This window comes from Quercus robur, chromosome 9 (assembly GCF_932294415.1).
Source record: "Quercus robur chromosome 9, dhQueRobu3.1, whole genome shotgun sequence".
Lineage (NCBI taxonomy): Eukaryota > Viridiplantae > Streptophyta > Magnoliopsida > Fagales > Fagaceae > Quercus > Quercus robur.
Window position 1 is genome coordinate 202,361 of NC_065542.1, and position 23,090 is coordinate 225,450.

General features: G+C 33.7%; 2 protein-coding genes across 2 annotated transcripts; both read left to right on the forward strand.

The window, feature by feature from the left end:
• Window positions 1-985: 985 nt before the first annotated feature.
• Window positions 986-6,838, forward strand: LOC126699283 (uncharacterized). Its single transcript, XM_050397012.1, has 2 exons — window positions 986-1,311; window positions 6,464-6,838. The coding sequence occupies exons 1-2, from the start codon at window positions 1,094-1,096 to the stop codon at window positions 6,669-6,671; spliced, it is 426 nt and encodes a 141-aa protein (XP_050252969.1). The 5' UTR covers window positions 986-1,093; the 3' UTR covers window positions 6,672-6,838.
• A 12,652-nt stretch (window positions 6,839-19,490) lies between these two features.
• LOC126699330 (probable fructokinase-5) lies at window positions 19,491-22,619 on the forward strand. The gene is made up of 5 exons (XM_050397079.1): window positions 19,491-19,688; window positions 20,750-21,160; window positions 21,745-21,879; window positions 22,155-22,271; window positions 22,367-22,619. Exons 1-5 carry the CDS (start codon window positions 19,497-19,499, stop codon window positions 22,496-22,498), a joined length of 987 nt encoding a protein of 328 aa, XP_050253036.1. The 5' UTR covers window positions 19,491-19,496; the 3' UTR covers window positions 22,499-22,619.
• The last annotated feature ends 471 nt before the right edge of the window (window positions 22,620-23,090 follow it).

A 23,090-nucleotide genomic window follows, 5' to 3' on the forward strand; every position in this document is an offset into this window, starting at 1 on the left:
CAAATTTTTTGAAAGTATCTATTTTCACGTGGGAAAACAAGTCTATAGAATCTTGGTTCAAAATGAAGACATAAGTAATACTCATTAAGTAAGTACCACATGTAAAGATAATGTATAACTATCTAGTTGCTTATCCAAAAGGTAAAAGGGGTTTTCCATGGTTGGTTTAGGCCAGGATAAATGGCAAGAAAATGATTGTGGTTTTGCTTAAGGTAAATATGGAGGACTTTGATGATTTTTTGGGATTTAGCTTCAAGGTTCAAGGTCTTTATTTGGTCTTTTATGTCTAAAGGAAGGCTTTCTATCATATTAAGGATATCATTAGGGGCTGAAGAGGACAAGTCGGAGGATGAGGATGGATTTGTAATAGGATATACATACAAGGGTGGAGGAATGACTGTGGTGTTAATGGTTGAAGGCTTTCTAGAAAGGTAGTTAGTGATCATGCTATCTTTTCCTTTGATGTGCTTGACTTGAAAAGACCATTGTGAAAACCAATTTAACCTTTTCAATTGTTGGACTACTTCTGTGTGAAGGGAATTCCATTCTGGAGGGTCTTTTTTCAAGAGTTGAGCTAGACAACTTTTGCATTTACAGATCTTCAGGAGAAAGTCAGACATGTAATAAACAATTACAAGAAACTATTGTATCTATTTGGCACTGATGAGATGCTTACTCTTAAAAATTCTATAGAAGACTGTTCAATGACCATTTTCTTTTCTGAAAGCATTATCCCTTGAAATTTCACTAAATTATAAAATTTAGGAAGCAATTTTTCATGAGAATCTGCATCTTTTGAGAACAAAAGAATATCATTTACATAGATTAATGCATTAGCCAAGAGTGGCTGGAATAGTGTTACCATTGCATATTGATGATGTGGCTCTATGATGTGTCATATTTATATCCATTAGATTAAAGTAAGGGCTGAGATTGCAACCATTGCACATGGATCCCACGAAGAGACACAAAAGCGTAGCTTGCTCCCTTGTTATTGACAGGTTTGAACGGAACAAGGGTTGTCACTTTTGGAAAAATATTGTGTAGTCCGAAGTAAGAAGTTGAAAGAAGGGCCTAAGTGCACGTTAATGTGATGTCGCCTATTCCATCAAACAAAGCGTCAATAGTAATAGTGGTGGCAGCAGTGGTGGTTGTGGTACTACCTCTTTTTCTCTCAGTTGTTAAACACAAGGAATTCAGTTTCTCTCGATCTCAACAATCATCCATGGCCACTGAGAAATTTGGAGTGAAGATTCAAAAGAATCCTCCGGAATCCAAACTCACTGAACTTGGTGTGAGAACATGGCCCAAGTATGTCGCTCTTTCTCCATCCATCTCAAACATTTATTTACCTTTTTTACTTTTGGATTTTGTTTTATCTATCTCAACTCTCCAATTTTTTTTTTTTTTATTTAAATTTTTATCTGAGCTGAAAACAATTGAAGGAAATCAATCATATCATTCAGACTAATCAGTAAAGGCGTTCCTTTTCCTATTTCTATGGTTTGATTTGAAGTTATTTTTTATACCCTTCACTTATGTTAAATGTTAAATCTTGTCATTCTACACTCTTATGTTATGCTAGTAGTAGTACTTCAAAGTTCAACCCATTATGGTTTCCCTTACAATACGAGTCCTTAAAATATTAATTTCTGCAACCAAATGACATTCTTCTTAGTTCTCTCTTTATGAAGGAAAATTATCCTGAATTAAAAAAACCTATGAGGATTATATTTTTGGGCAGAACAGAGCAACAAGCACAATGCAGCAGGCCACCAGTGCGGCTAATACTAATAGGGTATAAAAACTTCAAATTTCACAATGGAGAGTCAGTTTCACTTTTCGCACTATACCTATGAATTAAGAATTAAAATGGTAACAACAAAAACAAACTAAAACTAACCGTTAGAAGACTAGCAGAATGTTGGACATACACGTGTCTAGCAGAATGTTGGCTATACATGTGTGATTGAAGTCTCACTTTAAATAATAATGAGTGGAGTGAGTAGTTAATATAACATAGTTAGGCTCAAACTCATAGGCTTAAGCTTTTGGGTCAAGTGGTGTTCTTATATGTTATATTAACTACTGTTGGGCCTTTTTTTCCCCCTCAAGATCATCTGTATGTGGGCTTTATGGACTTGCCTTGTGTGATGCATACTTCTGTTGGTCCAAGTAGACACACCATATCCTTACTCCAGCTGCAAAAGGGACCTTGGATAACTAACCTTGCCACATTAGTTGCACACCACCATAGGCTCTAATACCACTTGCTGGGAGATCACACATTGAGGAGACTCAAATTAAGTAGTTAATATAATATATAGGGACACCACTTAACCTATAAGCTTAAGCCTATGAATTTGGGCCCAATTATGTCATATTATTATTAATCACTCACTTTTGCTATTATTATTCAATATGGGGTTTCATTCACACATGTATACCCAACACAAAATTTTCATTAATATCCAGAGTGGCAAGGTTTATATTTTTCTCGATAAAATATAATTCTTGTTGAATGGAAATGGTGGTGGTCATGAGTATGTCAGTAACTCAAAATTTATCAGTATCCTAGATCATTCAGTTAGTGCAAAATAAGAACCGTTGCGTTCTTATACAAGTTATTTTCTCTCCACAACATATTTTGATAGTCCAGAACAAAGTTTGTTCAGTTGTATCTTATACAAGTTGGTTCAGGCAGTCTTAAGGCATTACTAAGTTGTAAAGCACTGACCCTTAATAGGACGACAGAAAGTGTCTGCTACAAGTCCAGGAAGTCTGAAATCCTAGATATAAATTTTGCATGATAACTTTTCAAAATATTAAAACCATTGGAGTTCTTCAAACTTTTTTTTTTTTGATAAGTAAGAATGTTATATATACGAATGGCTGCTCTATGCATAAAAAACATAGAGCAAACCCAAAAAGTACAAGGAGGAAACAACGAAAAAGCAAAAAAGAAAACCAAATCACAAATTAATTACAAAGAGAGAGAGAGATAATGAAAGAAGGGAGAGAATCAGTAGTCGTGAGTCCCCAAGCCCGAGACCAATCAAAAAGAGTCCCACTGAAAGAAGCCAGCATCTGATCACCGGAGCTAATCAAATCCTCAAAAGTCCGCCGATTCCGTTCCTTCCAAATACACCAAAAGATGCACAACGGAACTAAATTCCATATCTGAGACGAGTGTTTCCCCAACCAATTCCACCAGCCAAAAAGCAAGTCTGGGATCGAACTAGGTACAACCCAATACAAGCCAAAAGTTATAAAGACAAAACTCCATAACCGATAAGCCATCTCACAATGAAGAAGTAAATGATCTACCGACTCTCCACAATGTCTACACATAATGCACCAATCCACAAAATACACCAGTCTCCTCAATCTTAGGTTATCACCCGTTAGGATCTTATTCCAAGCTACACACCAAACAAAAAAGGAGACTCGCCTAGGGGCCTTTACTTTCCAAATAGCTTTCCACGGAAAGACTATTGAAGGAGAATTCCTTAATTTGTTATAATATGACCGGATATCAAAATCCCCATTAACCTTCAACTTCCACCTCATCCGGTCTCCCACATCAATAGGAGGAGTATTAGCTCCCAACATACAAAGAAAATGTAGCCCTTCCTCCATCTCCCAATCATTAAATTCTCGAGTAAAACGAACCTCCCAAGTTCGTCTATCCTCCTCCCCTTGCCTTGACAAGGAGGCTTCAACAGATATCTCCTTATCAATAGCAATACCATACAACCTTGGGAAGGCCAAGTAAAAAGGTTGACCCCCACACCACCCATCCTGCCAAAACCTCACTCTATTCCCCAACCCAACAACAAATTGACAATTCTTACTAAAATCCTCCCAACCCATGCGAATGCCTCTCCACAAACCACACCCATGAACTCCCCTACCCAGTTTTGAGGTCCACCCCCCCCACTCTTCCCCATATTTTGAAGCCACCACCCTCCTCCATAGCCGATCCTCTTCCTTCCCAAATCGCCACAACCATTTCCCCAATAAGGCCTTATTGAAAGTAGTAAGTTTCCTTATCCCCAAACCACCATTAGCTATAGGCACAAACTTTGTCCCATCCTACCAGATGAATTCTGCTATTACCCCAAAGAAAATCCCTTTGTAGTTTTTCAATTCTATTAGCCACATGAGTAGGAATTGTGAATAGCGATAGAAAATAGGTAGGAAGACTAGATAATGTACTCTTAAGTAGCATCAATCGACCCCCCTTAGACAAATATAGCTTCTTCCACCCGGCTAATCTCCGCTCAAATTTTTCCAGAATAGGATTCCAAATTGAAGGGGAGTTCTTCAAACTTTATCTGTGTAGTTTTGATTTAATAGCTTTAATACTTTACCAACTGAATTGAGGGGTGAGGATGTTAGTTGAATATGCAAAACAAGAGCTCAGCATGTGCAAGTGTTTTAACTGACTACCATTGTGGTGATTATCAATTTCTCCATGCAATGAGAGTGGAAATAGCTCACTAATCCTAACAGGAAGATGTTACAGGACCAAGAAACTTCATTGCAATGAGCAATTACCATAACAAGGACGTTAGGGTTTTAGAAAATAAAGGAACAAAGGCAATGAACTTCAGAAAATTCTAATGGATTTTTCTTTTTTTACTTTAAGTGATCCTTTTAGAATTGAAGCAGCATATTCCTTTGAAAATGCATTGATTGAAGATAATATCACCATTGCTTTAATACATCATTTGTGCAATTCCTTTTGTTTTGGAGGAGGGGGGGATGGGGGTGAGGCTATATTTAATTTGAAGAAGTGAGGAGGGAGGATGAGGCCCACAACCATGAGTCCCAAGCCCACCCTAAAAGGAGTAGTTTGATTTTCAACTCCCAAGGTTTCTAAGTACTTATAGACCATTATTCCATCCCCACTCATCATCTTCTTTTGCAGTTGTTAAACATTCTGGTATACTTTGTGAGAAAAATGTCAAATTAGATCAGATTTATCTTGCAATTTCTCTCTAAACTGTGGATTTACATCCTCCATACTTTACACAAGGTTTCTATGTCCAAGAAATAGTCAGACCTTCAAAATGAAACAAGCTGCTCAACCTTGGATTTGGTAGGAACTGTTGTAATAGGGTAAGCGTAGTTGGATAACTATTTAAATAAGTATTAGCATAGGCATTTGCTGGAAAATTGGATGAGACACTGTTTTGCTATGTTAAAAGTATGGGAGCAAGGAAAGACAATCTCACTGGTTGCAATAAGCGGCTAGAATTTGATAATGGAATTGAGTATTGCAGTTATGTACTCCCTACTAGAATAGAACAAAGGAGATGGCTAGGTTTTATTTATACCTAGGAACAGAGGTTAGGGTCTAATACCTTGAAGAGAGATCTGGCATGCTCTGAAGTTTAGTATGTAGATTACCCAAAACTTTAAGGGTTAAAATTGTTATGGCAGCACCATTGAAATTAATCCCAAGCCTCCTACGGGTTGATTATGTATTTATGTTTGGTGAACAGGCCTGCCTGGTGTTATTGTTGATTTTCTTTTGTTAGAATAAAAATGGAATGTTTCCATTCTCAGTATATATAGCTTGGTATGCCTAATTGGCCTATGGAATAAATCTTTATAAGTCACTATATTACCCATTTTTGTTCAACAGATAAAAGCCCCATTAGATTGAAATAAGAACAAAAATGCTAACCAAAAGGAGCTTAGGGTTCTCAAGGATATGACATTTGTTTGCCCATCTTGATTGGAACTTGGTATATGGGACATATATTTGGAAGTAATTTTTTTCAACTTTGAAATTGTGAGCAACATTTAATATATCAAAATCTATTGGTCTCACAGATGATGCCGAACTAACTGAAATTGAATCAGATTCCTCCCTCCTGAGGACTCTCCTGATAATCTGATACAAACTATTTAACAAGCTCTGAAGTAGCAAGTTTTATGAGCCTAAAATCTATACCAACACAGCAGTTAGATTATTGTCACCAACGCTGCAACCGTATCAATTTCACTAGTATTCCAACTCCTCAAGGACACCTCTCTCCAGTGTTTCTCCACTCTTCTTTCACCAAAGTTGTAGAGAAATTTTAATAGTTTTTTACATTTTTTTTATTGGTAAGGTAAGGTATACGCATCTAGTGGGTTTTTACCTCACCCTGCACCTTGTTCTCAAAGCTTGTTCTCAAGGGAATGGATTTCCATTTGAACTAGAGCTTATTGAAATGCAAGTTTTCTACTTGATTGTATTTCATGGGAAATAATGACTGCATATATTTCAATGATAACAAGGATTAGGCACCTTTTAGTTTCAGACTTTAATTTTGATATACATTCATAAAGATTCATTCTTTTACAGAAAAATCTGTTTATAGGACTTCTTCATTTTGATATTTTATATTCTATCCTTCCATGGTGCAACTTAATGTGAAGAATACTTTGATTTCTGTAATCTGAATAGATGGGGATGCGGTCCAAGCAAATTTCCATGGGAATTCACTGCCACAGAGACTATGTTTCTGCTGGATGGGAAAGTCAAGGTTTATGTGGATGGTTATGATGAATCGTTTGCAATTGGGGCTGGTGATTTGGTTGTATTCCCTAAAGGCATGAAAGTTACTTGGGATGTCACTAAAGCTGTGAACAAGCACTATAGCTTGGAAAAGTAATGTATCTAAGCCAGATGTTGCTTTGGAATAGTATTATCCATGTTGTAATAGGTTTTTACCTAAAGTTGGATGACTGGAGTATGTGGTGTATTCTCATGAATAAGTTTCTATTTTGCAGTACTTCTAACCAACGTTTTAAAAGTTATCACTGTTGAAGGTTTGATCTAGATCCCTATGTGAATCTTGCTCTATTCAGCTGTCATAGATGCATCCCATTATCCTAAAAATTTATGCAAATCCACCCATCTTTTTGTTAAATCTTTCTTCTCCTTAATTCCTTAGTCTTCAATCAGAAGCAAGTCCTGTTCTAATCGTCTCTCACAGATGCATCCCAGTATCCTAAAAATTTATGTACAGAATCATCGGCATTGACTCATCTGTTCATTGAAGGGTTTTTACGAAGTAGTGGACCAAGTGGATGAGAATCGCCAGCCCAAAGCTGCCTCTTCTGAAACAAACAAATGCATTTTCGACCATGTTATACCGGGATGATCTGTGTTTGTGACTTTTGTCTCTATTAGTTACTGATATATACACACACACACTTGATATTAGCTTATGAGTTTGGTCATGTGCGCGTGTTATTCATAAGATTTATATATATAGCTTGGCTTCACTTGAAAAAAAAATCAGGCTTTAGATTTGTATATATATTTAGCGTGTTATTCTTTCTTTCTTCTGTCTTTTTAAACAAGAAAAAGGGGCTGTTTAAGCATATTAAACTTATAAGTATGTTTTTTTGGATAAACTGTGATGCAATTGTTTTAACCAACTTAATAGCTAGCAAGTATTGAAAAAAGCACAATAACTAAGCAGATTGGCCCACTGAGAATGTGTGGCATCATCCATAGTTTGTATAAACATTTGATGTAAGAGACCACAATTGTGAATGGAACAATTGAAAAAAAGTTAAGACCATCAATAAGTCATTTCTGCAAAATCATGAAATGTCTCCTAAAATTTTTTATGATGATGCCGAACGACGAAAAATGGCTTTCAGAGTCATGCCATTTACAATACTGATTTGAGGATTTGACTTTGTTTCTAAAGGAATGTAGTCAATGATGTATCAATTAAGTGGACTTCTTCAGGTTGATGTATTTTTGAAGATAATGCTAGTAACAGTTACCAAGTATAAAAGCTAAATTTTGATTGAAATTATTAGAGCTATTAATTATTATCAAGAAGAAAAGTAAGCCAAGTTTATGCTAAGTCACAAAGTAAACGGTACAAACAATGCTAAAGGGCTTGAACATGAAATCAAGTCGATGATAGAGAACTAAGGATCTATTAAATAACAAGATTAACAACTAAGAACTTGAATTTAACTTAAAAGAACATGAATATAATCAAGATTAATAGAGTAAGAAGTTGCCAATACACTACTTACTTTCAACACCGCCTTCCTAAATCCCATGAAGTATGAGAAATCTATAAAGGGAATACAATAACAAAAGAATAATCTTCGTATCAGCAATTTTTCAATTTAGAGTAGTGTGTTTTTCTCGAGAATAAATCGTTTACATATGCTTGAGGCCTTTGGCAGTTATTAGTAACTAGTAAGTTACTTGTGCGATGTACGGATAATATTGTAATGTTTTATGTAATATAGTTTTAGAGAATGTTATATATATACTATAGCATAATTGTTATAGAACTTCATTAGTAATGAAAAAGCAACATTATAAATTGCACACACATATCCATTATAATTATTCAATTGAAGTAATAAGAGGAGAAAAAAAAAACTACTTTGGAAGAATATTATAGAATAAAAGTTGATATAAAATGTTCTTTCTTTTTCTAACTTTATTAATAATGAAAAAGCAACATTATAAATTGCATACACATATCCATTATAATTATTCAATTGAAGTAATAAGAAAGAGAGAGAAAACTTTAGAGGAATATTATAGAATAAAAGTTGATATAAAATGTGTCTTTCTTTTTCTACTTAATTCTAAAACCAATTACACATTCCAAACACCCATAGTTGATCACATCATTTACAAAACCTACAAATTCACAACATTTGACCTTAACATCTAAATCGTAAATTGCCATTGTCACTCAATATAAACTGCAAGCCCCCCTACTTTGGTTATAGCCAACTCATATAGGTTAAGATTAGTTGAAACAACAAAGTTAGAGCTAAGTATGTGTCGTCAAAAGATTGAAGGTAAATTACATCGTTTTTTGTCTATGTGTATTTGACATGGAATTACATGAAGGGTTATGGGTAAGTATATAGAAAGGGCTAGAAGTGCAAGAGGTGAAATGGTAAATTAAAATGCAAAGATTTTTATCTGTATGTGTAAAGGATGAAAAGTCTTGAAACATTGAACCAAATGATACAAAGAATTTTTTTTTTTTTTTTTAATTAGAAAAGTCTTGAAACATCGAACCAAATGAAACAAAAAGTCAATATTTAATTTGTTTTTATCTTCGATGTGGCATTTGAGAATATTTCGATTTTCTTTACATAAAATACGCCACTTGTTATAATCTCATACTTTCCCACATGAGATCTCTGCTTATATATATATATATATATATATATATATATATACATACATACTAGCCTTTAAGCACGTACTCACGCACGTGCTCAAAAGCTCTTCTATTTTTTTGGGGAAAAGTTAATAATTTGCATCAATTATAATTTGAGATTATTATAATTTCCAGTCACAAAAAAAAAAAAAAAAAAAAAAAAAAAAAAAAAAAAAAACCCTAGAAGTGATGAGTATTATGTGTTAGCAAGTGAAATAATACTCATCACACTTCTAGGTTTTTTTGTGATTGGAAAATATAGTAATCTCAAATTATAATTGTTGCAAATTATTAACTTTTTCCCAAAACAATAGAAGCACTTCTAAACACGCGCGTGAGCACGTGCTTAAAGGCTAGTTGTGATTAAAAAATGCATCAATCCCGAACTATGGTGAATAAAAAGTTGTCTTTTAAAAAAAATAGAAGACCATTTGAGCACATGCAAAACCAAAGTGCTAGTTTTAAAACAAAATAATACCTGACACAAAATCTAAAATGGACTTTTTTGGGGCAATCAATCTTAAATGGAAGTCCCTTGATAATGCAATGCAATAAATAAACTTTGGACTCTTTTGTGCGATTGAGATCTCAAATTAATGGGTCTACCAAGTTGCCTTTGTTATTTAAAAGTACCATTTTATTGAACATGTTCTTGCAATTTTACTAAAGATTGGTTGATAATCGCCTTCTTCTCATCATGTATAGTGATATTTTTGTCCAAATTTAACACATGAATTTTATGTCATAAGCCAAAGGAAACTTTATCTTTAATATACAATGGAAGGGTCTACTTAACAAGTACCCTCTTGTCACATCATCAGCTTTCAAATGCATATACATCTCTCTCCAAATACTTCACATCACTATCCTCAAATGCAATACACTCTGTTTTTTTGTTTGAAAATTAAGTATAAAAGGTTTCATTTCCCACAGCTAGCCATTAAGGACGAACAAAGTAATCCATTTTTCTCATAAAAACACTTATAACTTGCATTGTCCTCGTGTCTTGCCCACTAGTGTTAACTTGTATGTTTGTAGTCTTGACTCTTGAAGCATTGTTTTAGCCAAATCCATTATCTGCTGTGAGTGAAGCAATTTAACGTGTTTCGACTTGTCTAGATTGCCCTAACCAATACTGCCCCATAGCTCCCCTCCTCTCTTCATTCCATTGTTAATCATTGGAAAAGGCCAGAGAAATAAATCTTCATATTAGTAAATCAGGTCTTTAGTCTTCCTAGATTTCATGCCATTGGACATTCCCACAACACATGCATCATTGTTTCAGTGTATTCATTCTATGCCCCAAATTCTTTATGGATGAACTTGCATAAAATTATTTTTTTGGCATTAAATTTAAATCTCCCTCACCACCATAATGTTGGGGAAAACAAAACATAACAAGGTAACCAAATTAGATATAACGTTACCTGAGGGGGAAAATGTCAGATATAGCATTGGAGAAATAAAGATTTAAATGAATAAGTTCATTTAAACATACATAGTTGATAAAGTCTGTCATATATGCACACCTTAAGTAAGTACATTTCCACAAATCACATATAGCCTATTGGAAGGATCTTTAGGCTACAATTTAACCATGGATTTAGGGCAATGAATTAATAATTGCATACAAATATATATACCTTGTGATGAGAACATTTCTTGACTCGAAGGGGTGTTGTTGGTTTAGTTTGCATTGATTTGGAATTCAAAGAATATGTAATCTCCCTCCTGTAATCCAAATAAAAAATTAACAATCATAATCGAAATCTTTTCAAAAATGAAAATAAAGAAAATAGACCCAAGATATAGAGTGACCTACCTAAACTGGTTGCCTTTATTTTTTGTTTTAATTTAATTTTTGGAACCACAAATTGTAGTAGAATAGAAGCGGAGAAACGATTAAATAGCAATTACTTGAGTTTGCTATTAATACATTAATTTATACATACACATGGAAGAAGAAAAAGTACCTCAACAAGTCCAAATATGATATCTCATGCTCTCTACAACCATGACCGCTCTCTTCTACTATTTCTCAAATGAAGCTGCACTAACATGGCACGTTGGCCAATGATGATGCTGAGCAATTGGCGTTGATTTCAATGACAGCTTCATTAAAGTTGATTTCTCAATAGGTTTTGAATTTGGGAGTTCTGTTGCGATTTTGCAGACGCTTTCACTAAAATAAAAATAACAACCAATACCCAGTTCAAGAAATATAGAAATTTGAGAGAGAGAGAGAGGGGGGGGGGGAGGAGTACCATCTGCACTGAGTAGCCTTGGGAAACCGTAAAACATAGGCTTGAAGAATTGTGGACTACAGAAGTATCTATGTGTGAACGGATTCTTGAGAAAATGATAATAAGCATCCACAATGGCTCATGCCATTCTATCCTATTTTACCATCTTAAAAAGCCACTTTATCAATTATACAATACCATTTTAAAATACACCCAGCATCCCAACTTTTATTTTACCATACTACACATTAAAATAATATAAAAATAGTTCTCACTTCTCTCTTTGATCTCTATTTCTCTTCCTCTATCAACCACCCACCACCACCACCACCACCATCCAATTTCTCAGTCACACCACCCACCTCCACTGAGCAAAATCCATAGCAAAATCCAAAATCAAAATCAAAATCCAAAATCAAAACCAAAAACCCACCATCGAGCCACACTGCCGCTGCACCACCTGACCCATGCCCACATCAGTCACAAACCCACCACCGCCAAAAACCCATACAACTTGCCGATCTCCACCGCTAGAAAGCCAAATCACTCGTAGATCTCCACCGCCAGAAACCACAAAAAATACCCAAAAATGAGAGACCGACTGAGAGAGAAAAGCTTGAGATTAAAGGGATTTGGACATGGGTGGGTGAATTGGCAGCGATGGAGAGAGAGAGAGGGGATGAGAGAGAACAGAGAGGCTTGGTGTGAGAAAGAGTTTCAGCGATGGAGAGAGAGATGAGAGACCATGGAGAGAGAGAACTGATGTTTACAAATAAAATATTAATATATTTTTTACAATTGAGCTACAGTGTGATTCTACATTTAGAATCACACTATAGCACAATTGCAAATTTTTTTGCAATACTTGAACTTTACAAGTTCCGCTAGAGTGGGTCTTTTGGACTTCAATTGTAAAATGGGCTTACATATATCATTCAGCCTTTCCGCTGCGGATACAATAAGATGGTTGCTTATGGTTTTTGAATTTGGGTAAGGATGATAACTGATGAGGATGATGAGACATTTTAATTTGAGTTTGGAACGTGGAGGAGTGGGGAAAGTGTGAGACGTTAGGTGAAGAGTTGAGAAAAATGTGGATAACAAACCGATGGGATGAGAAATATTAACCACTCATTTGACCTTATTATTTAAAATTTTGTGAGATAATTTTAAAATCACACAAAAATCCAGTGCAATATTTTGCAGTAGTTCAAGATTTTTTTTAAAAATTAAGAAAATACATCAACCTGTGTTTTTATTTTATATATATAATTTTTATTTTGAGAATATAATTTATAAGTAGATAAAGTAATTTAAAAATTAATAGGAGAGTGGTCTTATTTTTTAGGCAATATTTTAGTAGGAGTTAGAGTTGCATTTTTACTGGATTGTTCTTTAATTTTGTCTCTACTTAAACATAGGAGTATAGGGGTATTTTTGAACTAAAAAATGAGAAATCCAAATAAAGGAAGTTACTTAAATAGTAGTGTATATATATATATTGATGTGAGAGAATAGTAATAAGTTCATAAAAAAAATAATATGAGAAGAAAAAAAGTAAAAAAAATAAAATTATTGTAATAAGAGTCCAAATTTAGTAAGAATAAGGTGTAAAATCCATATTTTACACAATCCAATAATAGATTTCCATATCAATTTTTAACTTAAAATAAAATTCAATACATCCTGCGACAAACATCTCAAAATAAACTCGTAGTTAAATTGGATTTTTAAATGGATATTAGAATTGATTGAGTATGGTTGTGCCTATTCTTTAATATATAATATGATGATATAGCATGTTAGAATTGGAGAAGTAAAACTTAGATTTTACACCACATCCTTATAGAATTTAATATCTTGTAATAAATACCGAATTATCTAAGTCATAATATAATAAAATAACATTAGATTCTTATATACTATCTTTATATATATTGCAATGGATAACATCTATGAAATCAAAGAGATGAAAAAAAGATAACAACTTAAAAACACAACTTAATCACATCAATCCAAAGTAGAGTTCCAAATAATACTAAAATTCATCAACTTAAAGTAGAGATGAAAAAAAAATGAAAAAAAGAAAAAATTGAGAGAAAGAAAGAGAGATAACCTTATGTGTTATGTACAACTTCCATGTTATATACATTATACAATAATCTAAAATAATATTATAAATATAACTTAGTATAAATATCGGTAAAACAACAACCATTGAATGCGTAAAAATAACTAATCATCACGTGGTCCGTCTCTTGAAGTCGGACTACGGTTAAATGTGAAACTATAAAATAAATAAATAAATAAAATTAAAAATAGTAACAAATATAAGTTTTTACTTTTGAAATGTATAACTTCTTAATCATACATGTGGTCAGTTTCTTAGAATTGGAGCAAGCACTAAAAGAGTTCTTAGATTTGGGAATCTATAGAGTATTTATCAAACTACTTGATCAAATAGAGAGTAAAACTAAGAAAACATAGAAGAGAAAAAGAAAGATAGAGGGAATAATGAAAGAATCACAGATATAGATATAGATCTGTTAGTTGTAATAGTGGTGTACTTTTTTGTTGATGAAAAAGAAAAGTTCAGAGAAAAACAACTTTATTTTGCTGTCAATGGAAAAGTAAGCCAAATTCCTGGGAAAAAAAAAATTTAACAAATGAGCAAAATTTTGAAACATTTTTTTTCTTTTTTATAAAATAAATATTCTAAGAGTAGAGCTATTGACACAATACTTTCACAACAAAATCTAGATGGCAAGATGTTAAAAGTAGGGAAAAAGTAATATTAGTTGTGGGTCAAATAAAAACCAACTACAACTTGCCACTTAACCTTTATTGTTAAATTATTGTAAAAATATTTTGAAACTGACATTAAAATGATCATATTCAAACATATATCAACTGGATTTAAACAAAATTTAGGGTTAGGGGTTCAAAATTTTATTTTAAGGACTCAAAATTAAAAAAAAAAATCATATATATATATATATATATAAATACACACATATAATAATAAAAATAAATAAATAAATAAATAAACATTGGCCAGGTTAGGGGTTCATTTGAACCCCCTGGCCTAAAGTAACACTATCCCCGAAACTATGTATAGAATAAAATAGCGAATTGTAAATTTATAGTAAGTGAAGGGGAATGAGAAATGCCAAAAGTAAGGAAAGATAAAGGGATAGAGAAAAAGTGATATTAAGAGATAATAGTAGGGAGATGAAAATGTAAAATGGAGGGGAAAAGTTGGAGAAAGTATAATATTATATATGTTGAAAAATTAATAAGAAAAAAAAATAGTTAAAAAAAAGAGAGAGAATGTTGGAAATAGGTGGATAATATGGCCACTGATATGACTCAACATGAACGTAGTAATAATAAATATTACGCTTCAGCTTATATATATAATGACAAATAGCATAACACATAATATATACACATACACACAAATCTAGATAATGGATATTCTCAGGACATGCTTAGTGAGGTAAGGTCCCATTCATGGTCTTAAGTAAGAGGCTCAACAACCTTTATATCATGGTCACAAGGAAGGAGGAGGGGGCCATGAATAAGAGATCTTATAGGTCCAAGGGAAAGCCAGTGATTATTCCAAAAATTTATAGAATCACCATCCCCCACTACCCACTACATTTGAGATTTTTGGAAAGTAAATCACGGCCGCTAATTAAAGCTTTCCATGAGTGTGAGTCCTCTTTAGTTATACTAGTAATGGGCCTGCATACGGATAATGCTGTAAGGTTCTATGTGAGAATGTTTTATAAAATATTAAAAATATTTTCAAGTAATTAACATCAAGTAATGTTGTGAACTTTTTTTTTTCTTTTTTTTTAGTCTCAATGTTGCGAACTTGTGATAACATAAAATGGCTTTTTTTTTTTTTAATTAATGATGTAATACAAAATTAAGGAGATAAAGAATTTAGACTATAGAGTAAATGACATATAGATTAGAAGTTAGTTATTATGTGATATAATAAATATATATATATATATATATATATATTTATAGGAATGAGGTATAATAAGTTGATTTTTTATTTAATCATATTTTTTGTTTCTTTAATAAATTGGAGTTAGTAAATTTTTTTTTAAAATCATATTAATGTTTTATATATATATATATATATAAATGGCTAAAATGCAAAACTGCCCCTCTAAATTTCATAAAAATTCATTTCAATCCTCTAACTTTGCATTCAGTCAATTCAGTCCTACAAGTTTAAAAAATGTTCAATCAAGTCCTTCCATTTGATTCCGTTAGCTATTCCGTTAGTTTCATATTTTTTTTGTTAATTTCTCCATTTAAAAAATCCATAATAAATCCTATCAACTCGATTCTGAGGATTGAGGAAGTTATCATTTGGGAAATGACAAAGTTTTAAATATATACCTAAAAAGCCGCCAAGCTTGCTGATTAATGAGGAAAGCCTCAATGATTAATGGGTGTGTTTTTGAGTTTCATTGTCACTCCATAAATAAGATATGTGAGCTTTGTCAACTTTTTCACATTTGGAAGAAGGGAGAATTGTGGCTGGTGTTAAAGATATATATATTAGACATATTAGCCCAATGAAATAGGCCCAAGCCCACTCCTGCTTGTACTAGTAGTTTAAGGTTTAGTCGCTTATATATATATATATACATGTTAGGGTTCATTGTAACACAGGAGGTTATTGTACTACACTTTTATACACAATAAAGATGTAGCTCTTAAGGGATTCCTTCGTGGATGTAGGCCGTCAAGGCTGAACCACGTAACCCTCATGTTCTCGGTGTTCCTATTTTATACTTCTCCTTTCACATCCACTCTAACATACACAACATGGTATAACACATCGCGTTACTAATATTAATATTTATTCAACATGATATCAGAGCCATTCTTCTGACTTTCTGGTTCCTGTGGACATCTCCGGCGTTCTTCCACTGCCCTCGCCTTCATCCAGTAGTCACTGTCAGAAGCGAGTCACCGCCGTCATGCCCACAGTCCCAGCAACTCTCGGATCTCATTGTTCTGCTCATCCAACTGTCAAAGCAAAAGCATTGAGTAACAAAATAGATAATCCCGAGAAAAACCCAACCAAGAACAGCCAGAAAACACCTCACACGCGCCTCCATGCGCTGGTTGAAGTTTCTGCCTCACGAGCACGCGCTCCACGCGTAGCCACGCACCATCAGTATACCTCACGCACCGCATGCGCCAAGACACACGGCCTCCACTTGCCCCACACTCTCACACACGCCACTGAAGGTTCTTGACTCCCAGCTTGGATCTCAGCCGCACGCGCCGCCAAGACGACCTTGTCGTCCCCCGATCTACTTGGCCTGAGAATCTGGTGATCATACGAACTCACACGTGCCTACACGCGCCGCTCGGGTATTTGTCTCGCAACCATACACCGTTAACGCCATCACGCACCTTCCACGCGCTGAAGAACTATTGCTGATGCCATCCGACGTCACCAGATGACGTCACCGGTCCACGTCAGCATGCCTCGCACGCCCTAGTCCACGTCATCAGACACGTCATCTAGCCACGTCAGCAGTGTCGCCTTGTCAGCACTACATCACCTAGCTGATTGTTGACCTGGCCGACCCGACCTAGACCACCCGGATCTGATCTATGAGCATTGATTGTTGACTTGACTAGGATCCGTTGACTTTGACTTTTGCATTGACTTTTGACCAAAAGTTAAAATTTCCGAAAGGGTCTATCTTGCTCAGTTTTTCGCGTAGATTCTAATTTCGACCTCCGTTTCTTCATTTGAAGCTCCAAAATTGGTCAATTGGCATATTCTTCATTGTGGTTTCTTCAAAAGGCATTATTCATGGCATCTCTAAGTAATCTTCTTATGCTTGTCCAACCTCAAGCCGTCATCGAGCTTCCGCCTTGAGTTTGAGGGAGGGTGTTAGAGATATATATTAGACATATTAGCCCAATGAAATAGGCCCAAGCCCACTCCTACTTGTACTAGTAGTTTAGGGTTTAGTCGCCTATATATATATATATATATATATATATTTATATACATGTTGGGGTTCATTGTAACATAGGAGGTTATTGTATTACACTCTTATACACAATAAAGATGTAGCCCTTAAGGGATTCATTCGTAAATGTAGGCCGTCAAGGCTAAACCACGTAACCATCGTGTTCTCGGTGTTCCTATTCTATGCTTCTCCTTTCGCATCCACTCTAGCATACACAACATGGTATAACACATCGTGTTACTAATATTAATATTTATTTAACAGCTGGCATGTGGTAGTATGTGATAGGGGTGGGGACAACTTTAATGAGGGATAATCTACCTGGCATAGACAACAAACTAGGTTGTGATGCAGGATGCAGAAGCTGATGCAAGATCGATGCGGAAGCAACAAGAAGTAGAAGTTTCTAGGAAAGAATTTCACAAACATATACATTTCGATTAGAATTTATATCTTGTATATAAAAAAAGAAAATAGAAAACAAATGGTTTAGAACTTTTAGAATCCAGGCAGTCAAGTACGAATATTTGCCATGATGTGCAATCAACTAACAGTCGTTATAATCTCTTCCCCTTCGATGTAGGAGTTTTGTTTTAGTTAGTGAAAAGATACTCCCTATTTATTAATTAAGGTTACTACTTTGATACTCTCTAAGCCATGATGAGAACATGAATATCTACATTTCCGGAAAAAAAGGATTGGGCTTACTAGGCATATAAAGGCATGTTTGGTAGACTGTAATAGGTGCTGTAATGTAATAGTTATTCCTATGGTTTAGTTATTCTTTAGTTTGGTTATGTTTTTATTACAAGGAATAATCATTCTATATGAATAGCTATTCTTCAAAATAAGGAATAATTAGTTTCAAAAAAAAAAAATAAGGAATAATTATTCCTCTTTAAAAGGTTGTATTAGCTATTCCTTAGTAAGTGAAATAATTTTAAAACTTAACATATTTCCAAGTAAACAAACTTTCCATATACATCTAATAATTATAAAAATAAAATAAAAAATCATAAAAAATAACACATATCTCTCTTAAATTTAAAAATAACAATTTTTAAAGAAATATAATTGTATGAGTAAGAAATTTCCTAAAATAAATGTTAAGTTTCATTCTAATGTTATAACTTGCAACCAAACTAATGAATAGGTTTAGTTATTACATTACAACACATTTTATTCCTAGTAATAAAGATTATAATTCCTGTCGTAATCCTCATTCAGTGTACCAAACGTACCCTAAATCTTGAGGTGATTCTCAGGAAAAATAAAAAATAAAAATCCTTTACTAGTATAATTTTTTTTTTCCCTCTAAAGAATCTTGAGTTATGTGCAGCTAATTGTTTGGGATTCTGAAAGAATTCATAGGATTTATAAAAGATTATCCGCAACAAACTACTATTTAGTGATTAGTAAAAATATGGCCAAAAAAAAAATAAATAATGCTAGAAACACAAACTTTTTTACAAAAAATTTTATAAACTGCTATGTAGTGAGTGGTTATCAGTAAATGAAAAAGTAATGTTAGTGTTGGATCTAAATGAAAACCAATAAAAAATTCCTTCAATAATGATTTGTAAAATAGTTTGTACATATAGTATTACTTAAAAATAAATAAATAAATAAACTCTTATACTATGAAGTCTAGGATTATAGCAATTCTAGAGTATAAATACGTCAAACGGTAATAAATGGTTTTGAAAATCCTATCTTATTTGGGATGTTAATCATAATTATTGTTAGACATTACACAGATTTGCCGGTCACAGAATCATGATCTGTTAGTAAACGTATCTCCATTCTCCAGTAATCTATGCAGAAAAATCAGTATAAGTTATATTGAACTTATCCAAATATGGATAGAAACAAATGATGATATCATTTATAACGCTGATTATTTCTTGCTCCTAAAGAAGATAGCATCCTTATAAAAAGCCCGTGTGCCCTCATAAACTAAAGGATTTATTATCAAAAAAAGAAGAAGAAAGAGTTGAGAGAAGAAGAAGATGACGATCTCAGAAACGAGTTCATCATCCGCCATCGTGTCATTCGGTGAGATGCTCATTGATTTTGTGCCTGACATAGCTGGAGTTTCCTTAGCCGAGTCTACTGGTTTCCTCAAAGCACCTGGGGGTGCTCCTGCCAATGTTGCTTGTGCCATAACTAAGCTTGGTGGTAGCTCTGCCTTTATTGGCAAGGTTCTCCCCATATCTTCTTCTTGTTTTGTTATTATTATTTCTTGATTTTTATAAACTATACATATAATATAATATGATAGTAGTTAATTATAATAAACATGTAAATATAAGATCTTTTTCTTTTTCTTTTTCTTTTTCTTTTTTAATTTAATCTTAATGTATATCAGGGGCGGAGCCAGAGGGGGGCGAGAGGGGGCACCTGCCCCCCCTGACTCCACCTAAAATGTCCATTATACTTATGTAAAGTTGATTTAGCTCCTAACATAATAGAAAAACAAAGAAACAGTTTCCCTAAACCAACAGTACAAGATATGAAATAAATAATAAAATAACAAATCTTCCAATTGAGAAAGTTTAGAGACACAATAAAATCTCACAATATTTTCACAATACTCTTATTTTTAGTTGAAATGAATTCCAGAATAATTTATTTTATTTTATTTTGACCAATGATGTACTAACACCTTAATTTATTGTAAAAATATTGTGAAATTTTATAGTGTTACTAAAACAATTCCTCCCACTTTAAACAATCTGACACAAAAATAATTGCCACCAAACAAAACTTGTTAAAGCTGTTTACACTTTTGACCAATTATAACTCTTTTTATCTTTTATTTTTTTCACTTATCTAATAATAATGTCTTGTATGGTACTAAAGCATTAAAATGTCCATTACTTTTTTATCCTTCATCTCTTCCATTTTCATAGTTTCAAAATTTGAGTCTCTCCATAAATCCAAAATTTAAATAATTAAAAGAATAGAGAAAAGTTGAAATTTATTTTCTCAATTTATTTTGAGTAATCAAATTAGATTTCTAAACTTTATGTATAGATTAATCTCTTACTTTGATGATTGATTGCCAATTAATAACTATGAATTAGATGTTTTACAATTGTTTATTTATCTTACAATTGTCAATTAATAATTTTAGTTTTTTTTTTTATTATTATATTATTATTGTCTTTTGATCGTGCCCCCCTAAACTAAAATCTTGGCTCCGCCACTGATGTATATATATTTTTTATGTGAGGATGATGTTTAATTTTGTCTACTTTAGTTTGGAGATGACGAGTTTGGGCACATGCTAGTGGATATCTTGAAGAAGAACGATGTGAACACAGATGGGGTGTGTTTTGATGAACATGCACGAACTGCATTGGCCTTTGTAACATTGAAGAAGAATGGGGAGAGGGAGTTCATGTTTTATAGAAACCCCAGTGCAGACATGCTGCTAAAAGAGTCGGAGTTAAATTTGGGTCTCATCAAGCAGGCCAAGATATTCCATTACGGATCCATAAGCCTGATATCTGAGCCATGCAAGTCTGCTCACCTGGCAGCCATGAAAGCTGCTAAGGAAGCCGGCATTCTGCTTTCATATGATCCGAACGTCCGCTTACCTCTCTGGCCTTCTCCTCATGCTGCTAGAGATGGAATCAAGAGCATCTGGAATCAAGCTGATTTCATCAAGGTATTCTATCTTTTCTATTCCATTAGAGTGCTTCTTCTTTTTTTTTTCACATTAATAGCAATAATGCAATTATATTGTTTTTGTATTAAATCAGCTAAGTTAAATGAATACAACCCATTGGCATTTAATCATTCTCAAATTGACTAGGGTTGATTGTTTTCTTATCGAATTAGGGAGGTCAAACCTATATACTATTCTTAGGTGCATTAATATATTAAGTTCCCAAACATTTAATTACATTAAATTTAAAGATAATACTATCTGTGGTCAATGCAGCCATGTGTACCAAAGTTTTGCTCTTGAATTAGATATAGCCCACTGATAATTTGTCAGATAGGATAAAAAAGTAATAGTAGACCTTCTTAACGATGCATCGAATAGTACGTAGTAGCTTCATATTCAATTAGGTTTACTGGTAAGTTGTTCAATATGATAGGATTAGGATTTGATACCTGGACTTGCAAGGATGCATCAGATAGTAACATTAAAATTATCTTCTAATAAATAAATCCATCAATATATAGTTGTTTAGTTAACTTATTTTAGGTGATAAAATAATTCCGTGTCTGTAATTGGTGGTATAGGTGAGTGATGATGAGGTTCAATTCCTCACACAAGAAGATCCTGAGAAGGAAGATAATGTTCTGACCCTATGGCATGATAACCTCAAGCTGCTTGTTGTCACTGATGGAGAGAAGGGATGTAGATACTTCACCAAGGTATTATTATTATTATTATTAATTATTTATTTATTCTTTCTTGTTTCTAGAAACAGGGCCTTCACACTTTTAGAAGGATATATATATATATATATATATATATATATATCTTACATTTATGAAAAGGGTTTACTCTTACACCATTGATTTGTACCTTAAAGAAGCTCCCTCCCTCTTTATTCTCATATCCATAAGATATTCACGTCCTGTTAATCTATTGTATTTCAAATTGATCCAGCTATCTTTTCGTCTAAACATATAATGTATGAATACAGAGTTTTAAAGGAAAGGTGAGTGGGTTCTCGGTGAAAACTGTTGACACAACTGGTGCTGGGGATGCTTTTGTTGGTGCACTTCTGGTTTCTATCGCCAAAGATACTAACATCTTTCGTGTAATCATTCTTTATCCCTTTACTTTAACCTTAGTTGGTTTCATTATTTTTCATTTCAGCATTAGTTCTAACTTAATTTTGTTACTTCTGCATAGGATGAAGCAAAACTTAGAGAGGCTCTGACATTTGCAAATGCATGTGGAGCAATTTGTACAACAAAGAAGGGAGCAATTCCAGCTCTTCCATCCGCCTCCAATGCTCATGAGCTCATGTCTAAGGCTAAATAGGCCGAAAACATTTCCTTTATCATTCGCCTTCGAATAATTCCGGTTTGTCTAAGGATGGATAATAAGTATTTTTTTTTTTTAATTTTCGGAAAATCTCTCTCTCTCTCTCTCTCTCTCTCTCTGTGTATATGGATAATTATCCATATAACTCTAGAGAGAATCATTTTAGAAAGATTTTCGATGTCTATTCCGTCACACTGCCACTTAGTGTTGGGTAAATTTACATGTTTGTGTGAGTGGCTATGCCTTTCATATGTTATCATCGTTGCCAATGATCTTGTATTCATGTGATCGAAAATCTTTCGTGAATCTATCAAATATCAATGACCTTGTAAGTAATAGTTTTGGTATGATCATACCGAAAGTAGATGTTTGGTGCCAATAACATGAATACTGTGGATGCATGTTGAGGGCTTTGATACGCAGGGGATAATGAACTCACGTAATCATGGGCTTAACTCAGGGTGAAGTGCTGAGAATCCTCACAAGTCACAACTTAGGCACGAAGACCCCTTACAATGGGCGTGCCTCTTCTATTTCTATTTTTCAGTCCAAGTGCCATTTTTGTTACTTATTTTAATAAAACCCCTTT

Bases quoted from the DNA above. Each gene is read 5' to 3' on its own strand.
- LOC126699283 (XM_050397012.1), top strand. From the start codon at position 1,094: ATGTCGCCTATTCCATCAAACAAAGCGTCAATAGTAATAGTGGTGGCA. The intron at 1,312-6,463 runs GTATGTCGCTCT...TAATCTGAATAG, and splicing joins GGTGTGAGAACATGGCCCAA to ATGGGGATGCGGTCCAAGCA.
- LOC126699330 (XM_050397079.1), top strand. From the start codon at position 19,497: ATGACGATCTCAGAAACGAGTTCATCATCCGCCATCGTGTCATTCGGT. The intron at 19,689-20,749 runs GTTCTCCCCATA...TGTCTACTTTAG, and splicing joins GCTCTGCCTTTATTGGCAAG to TTTGGAGATGACGAGTTTGG. The intron at 21,161-21,744 runs GTATTCTATCTT...TTGGTGGTATAG, and splicing joins ATCAAGCTGATTTCATCAAG to GTGAGTGATGATGAGGTTCA.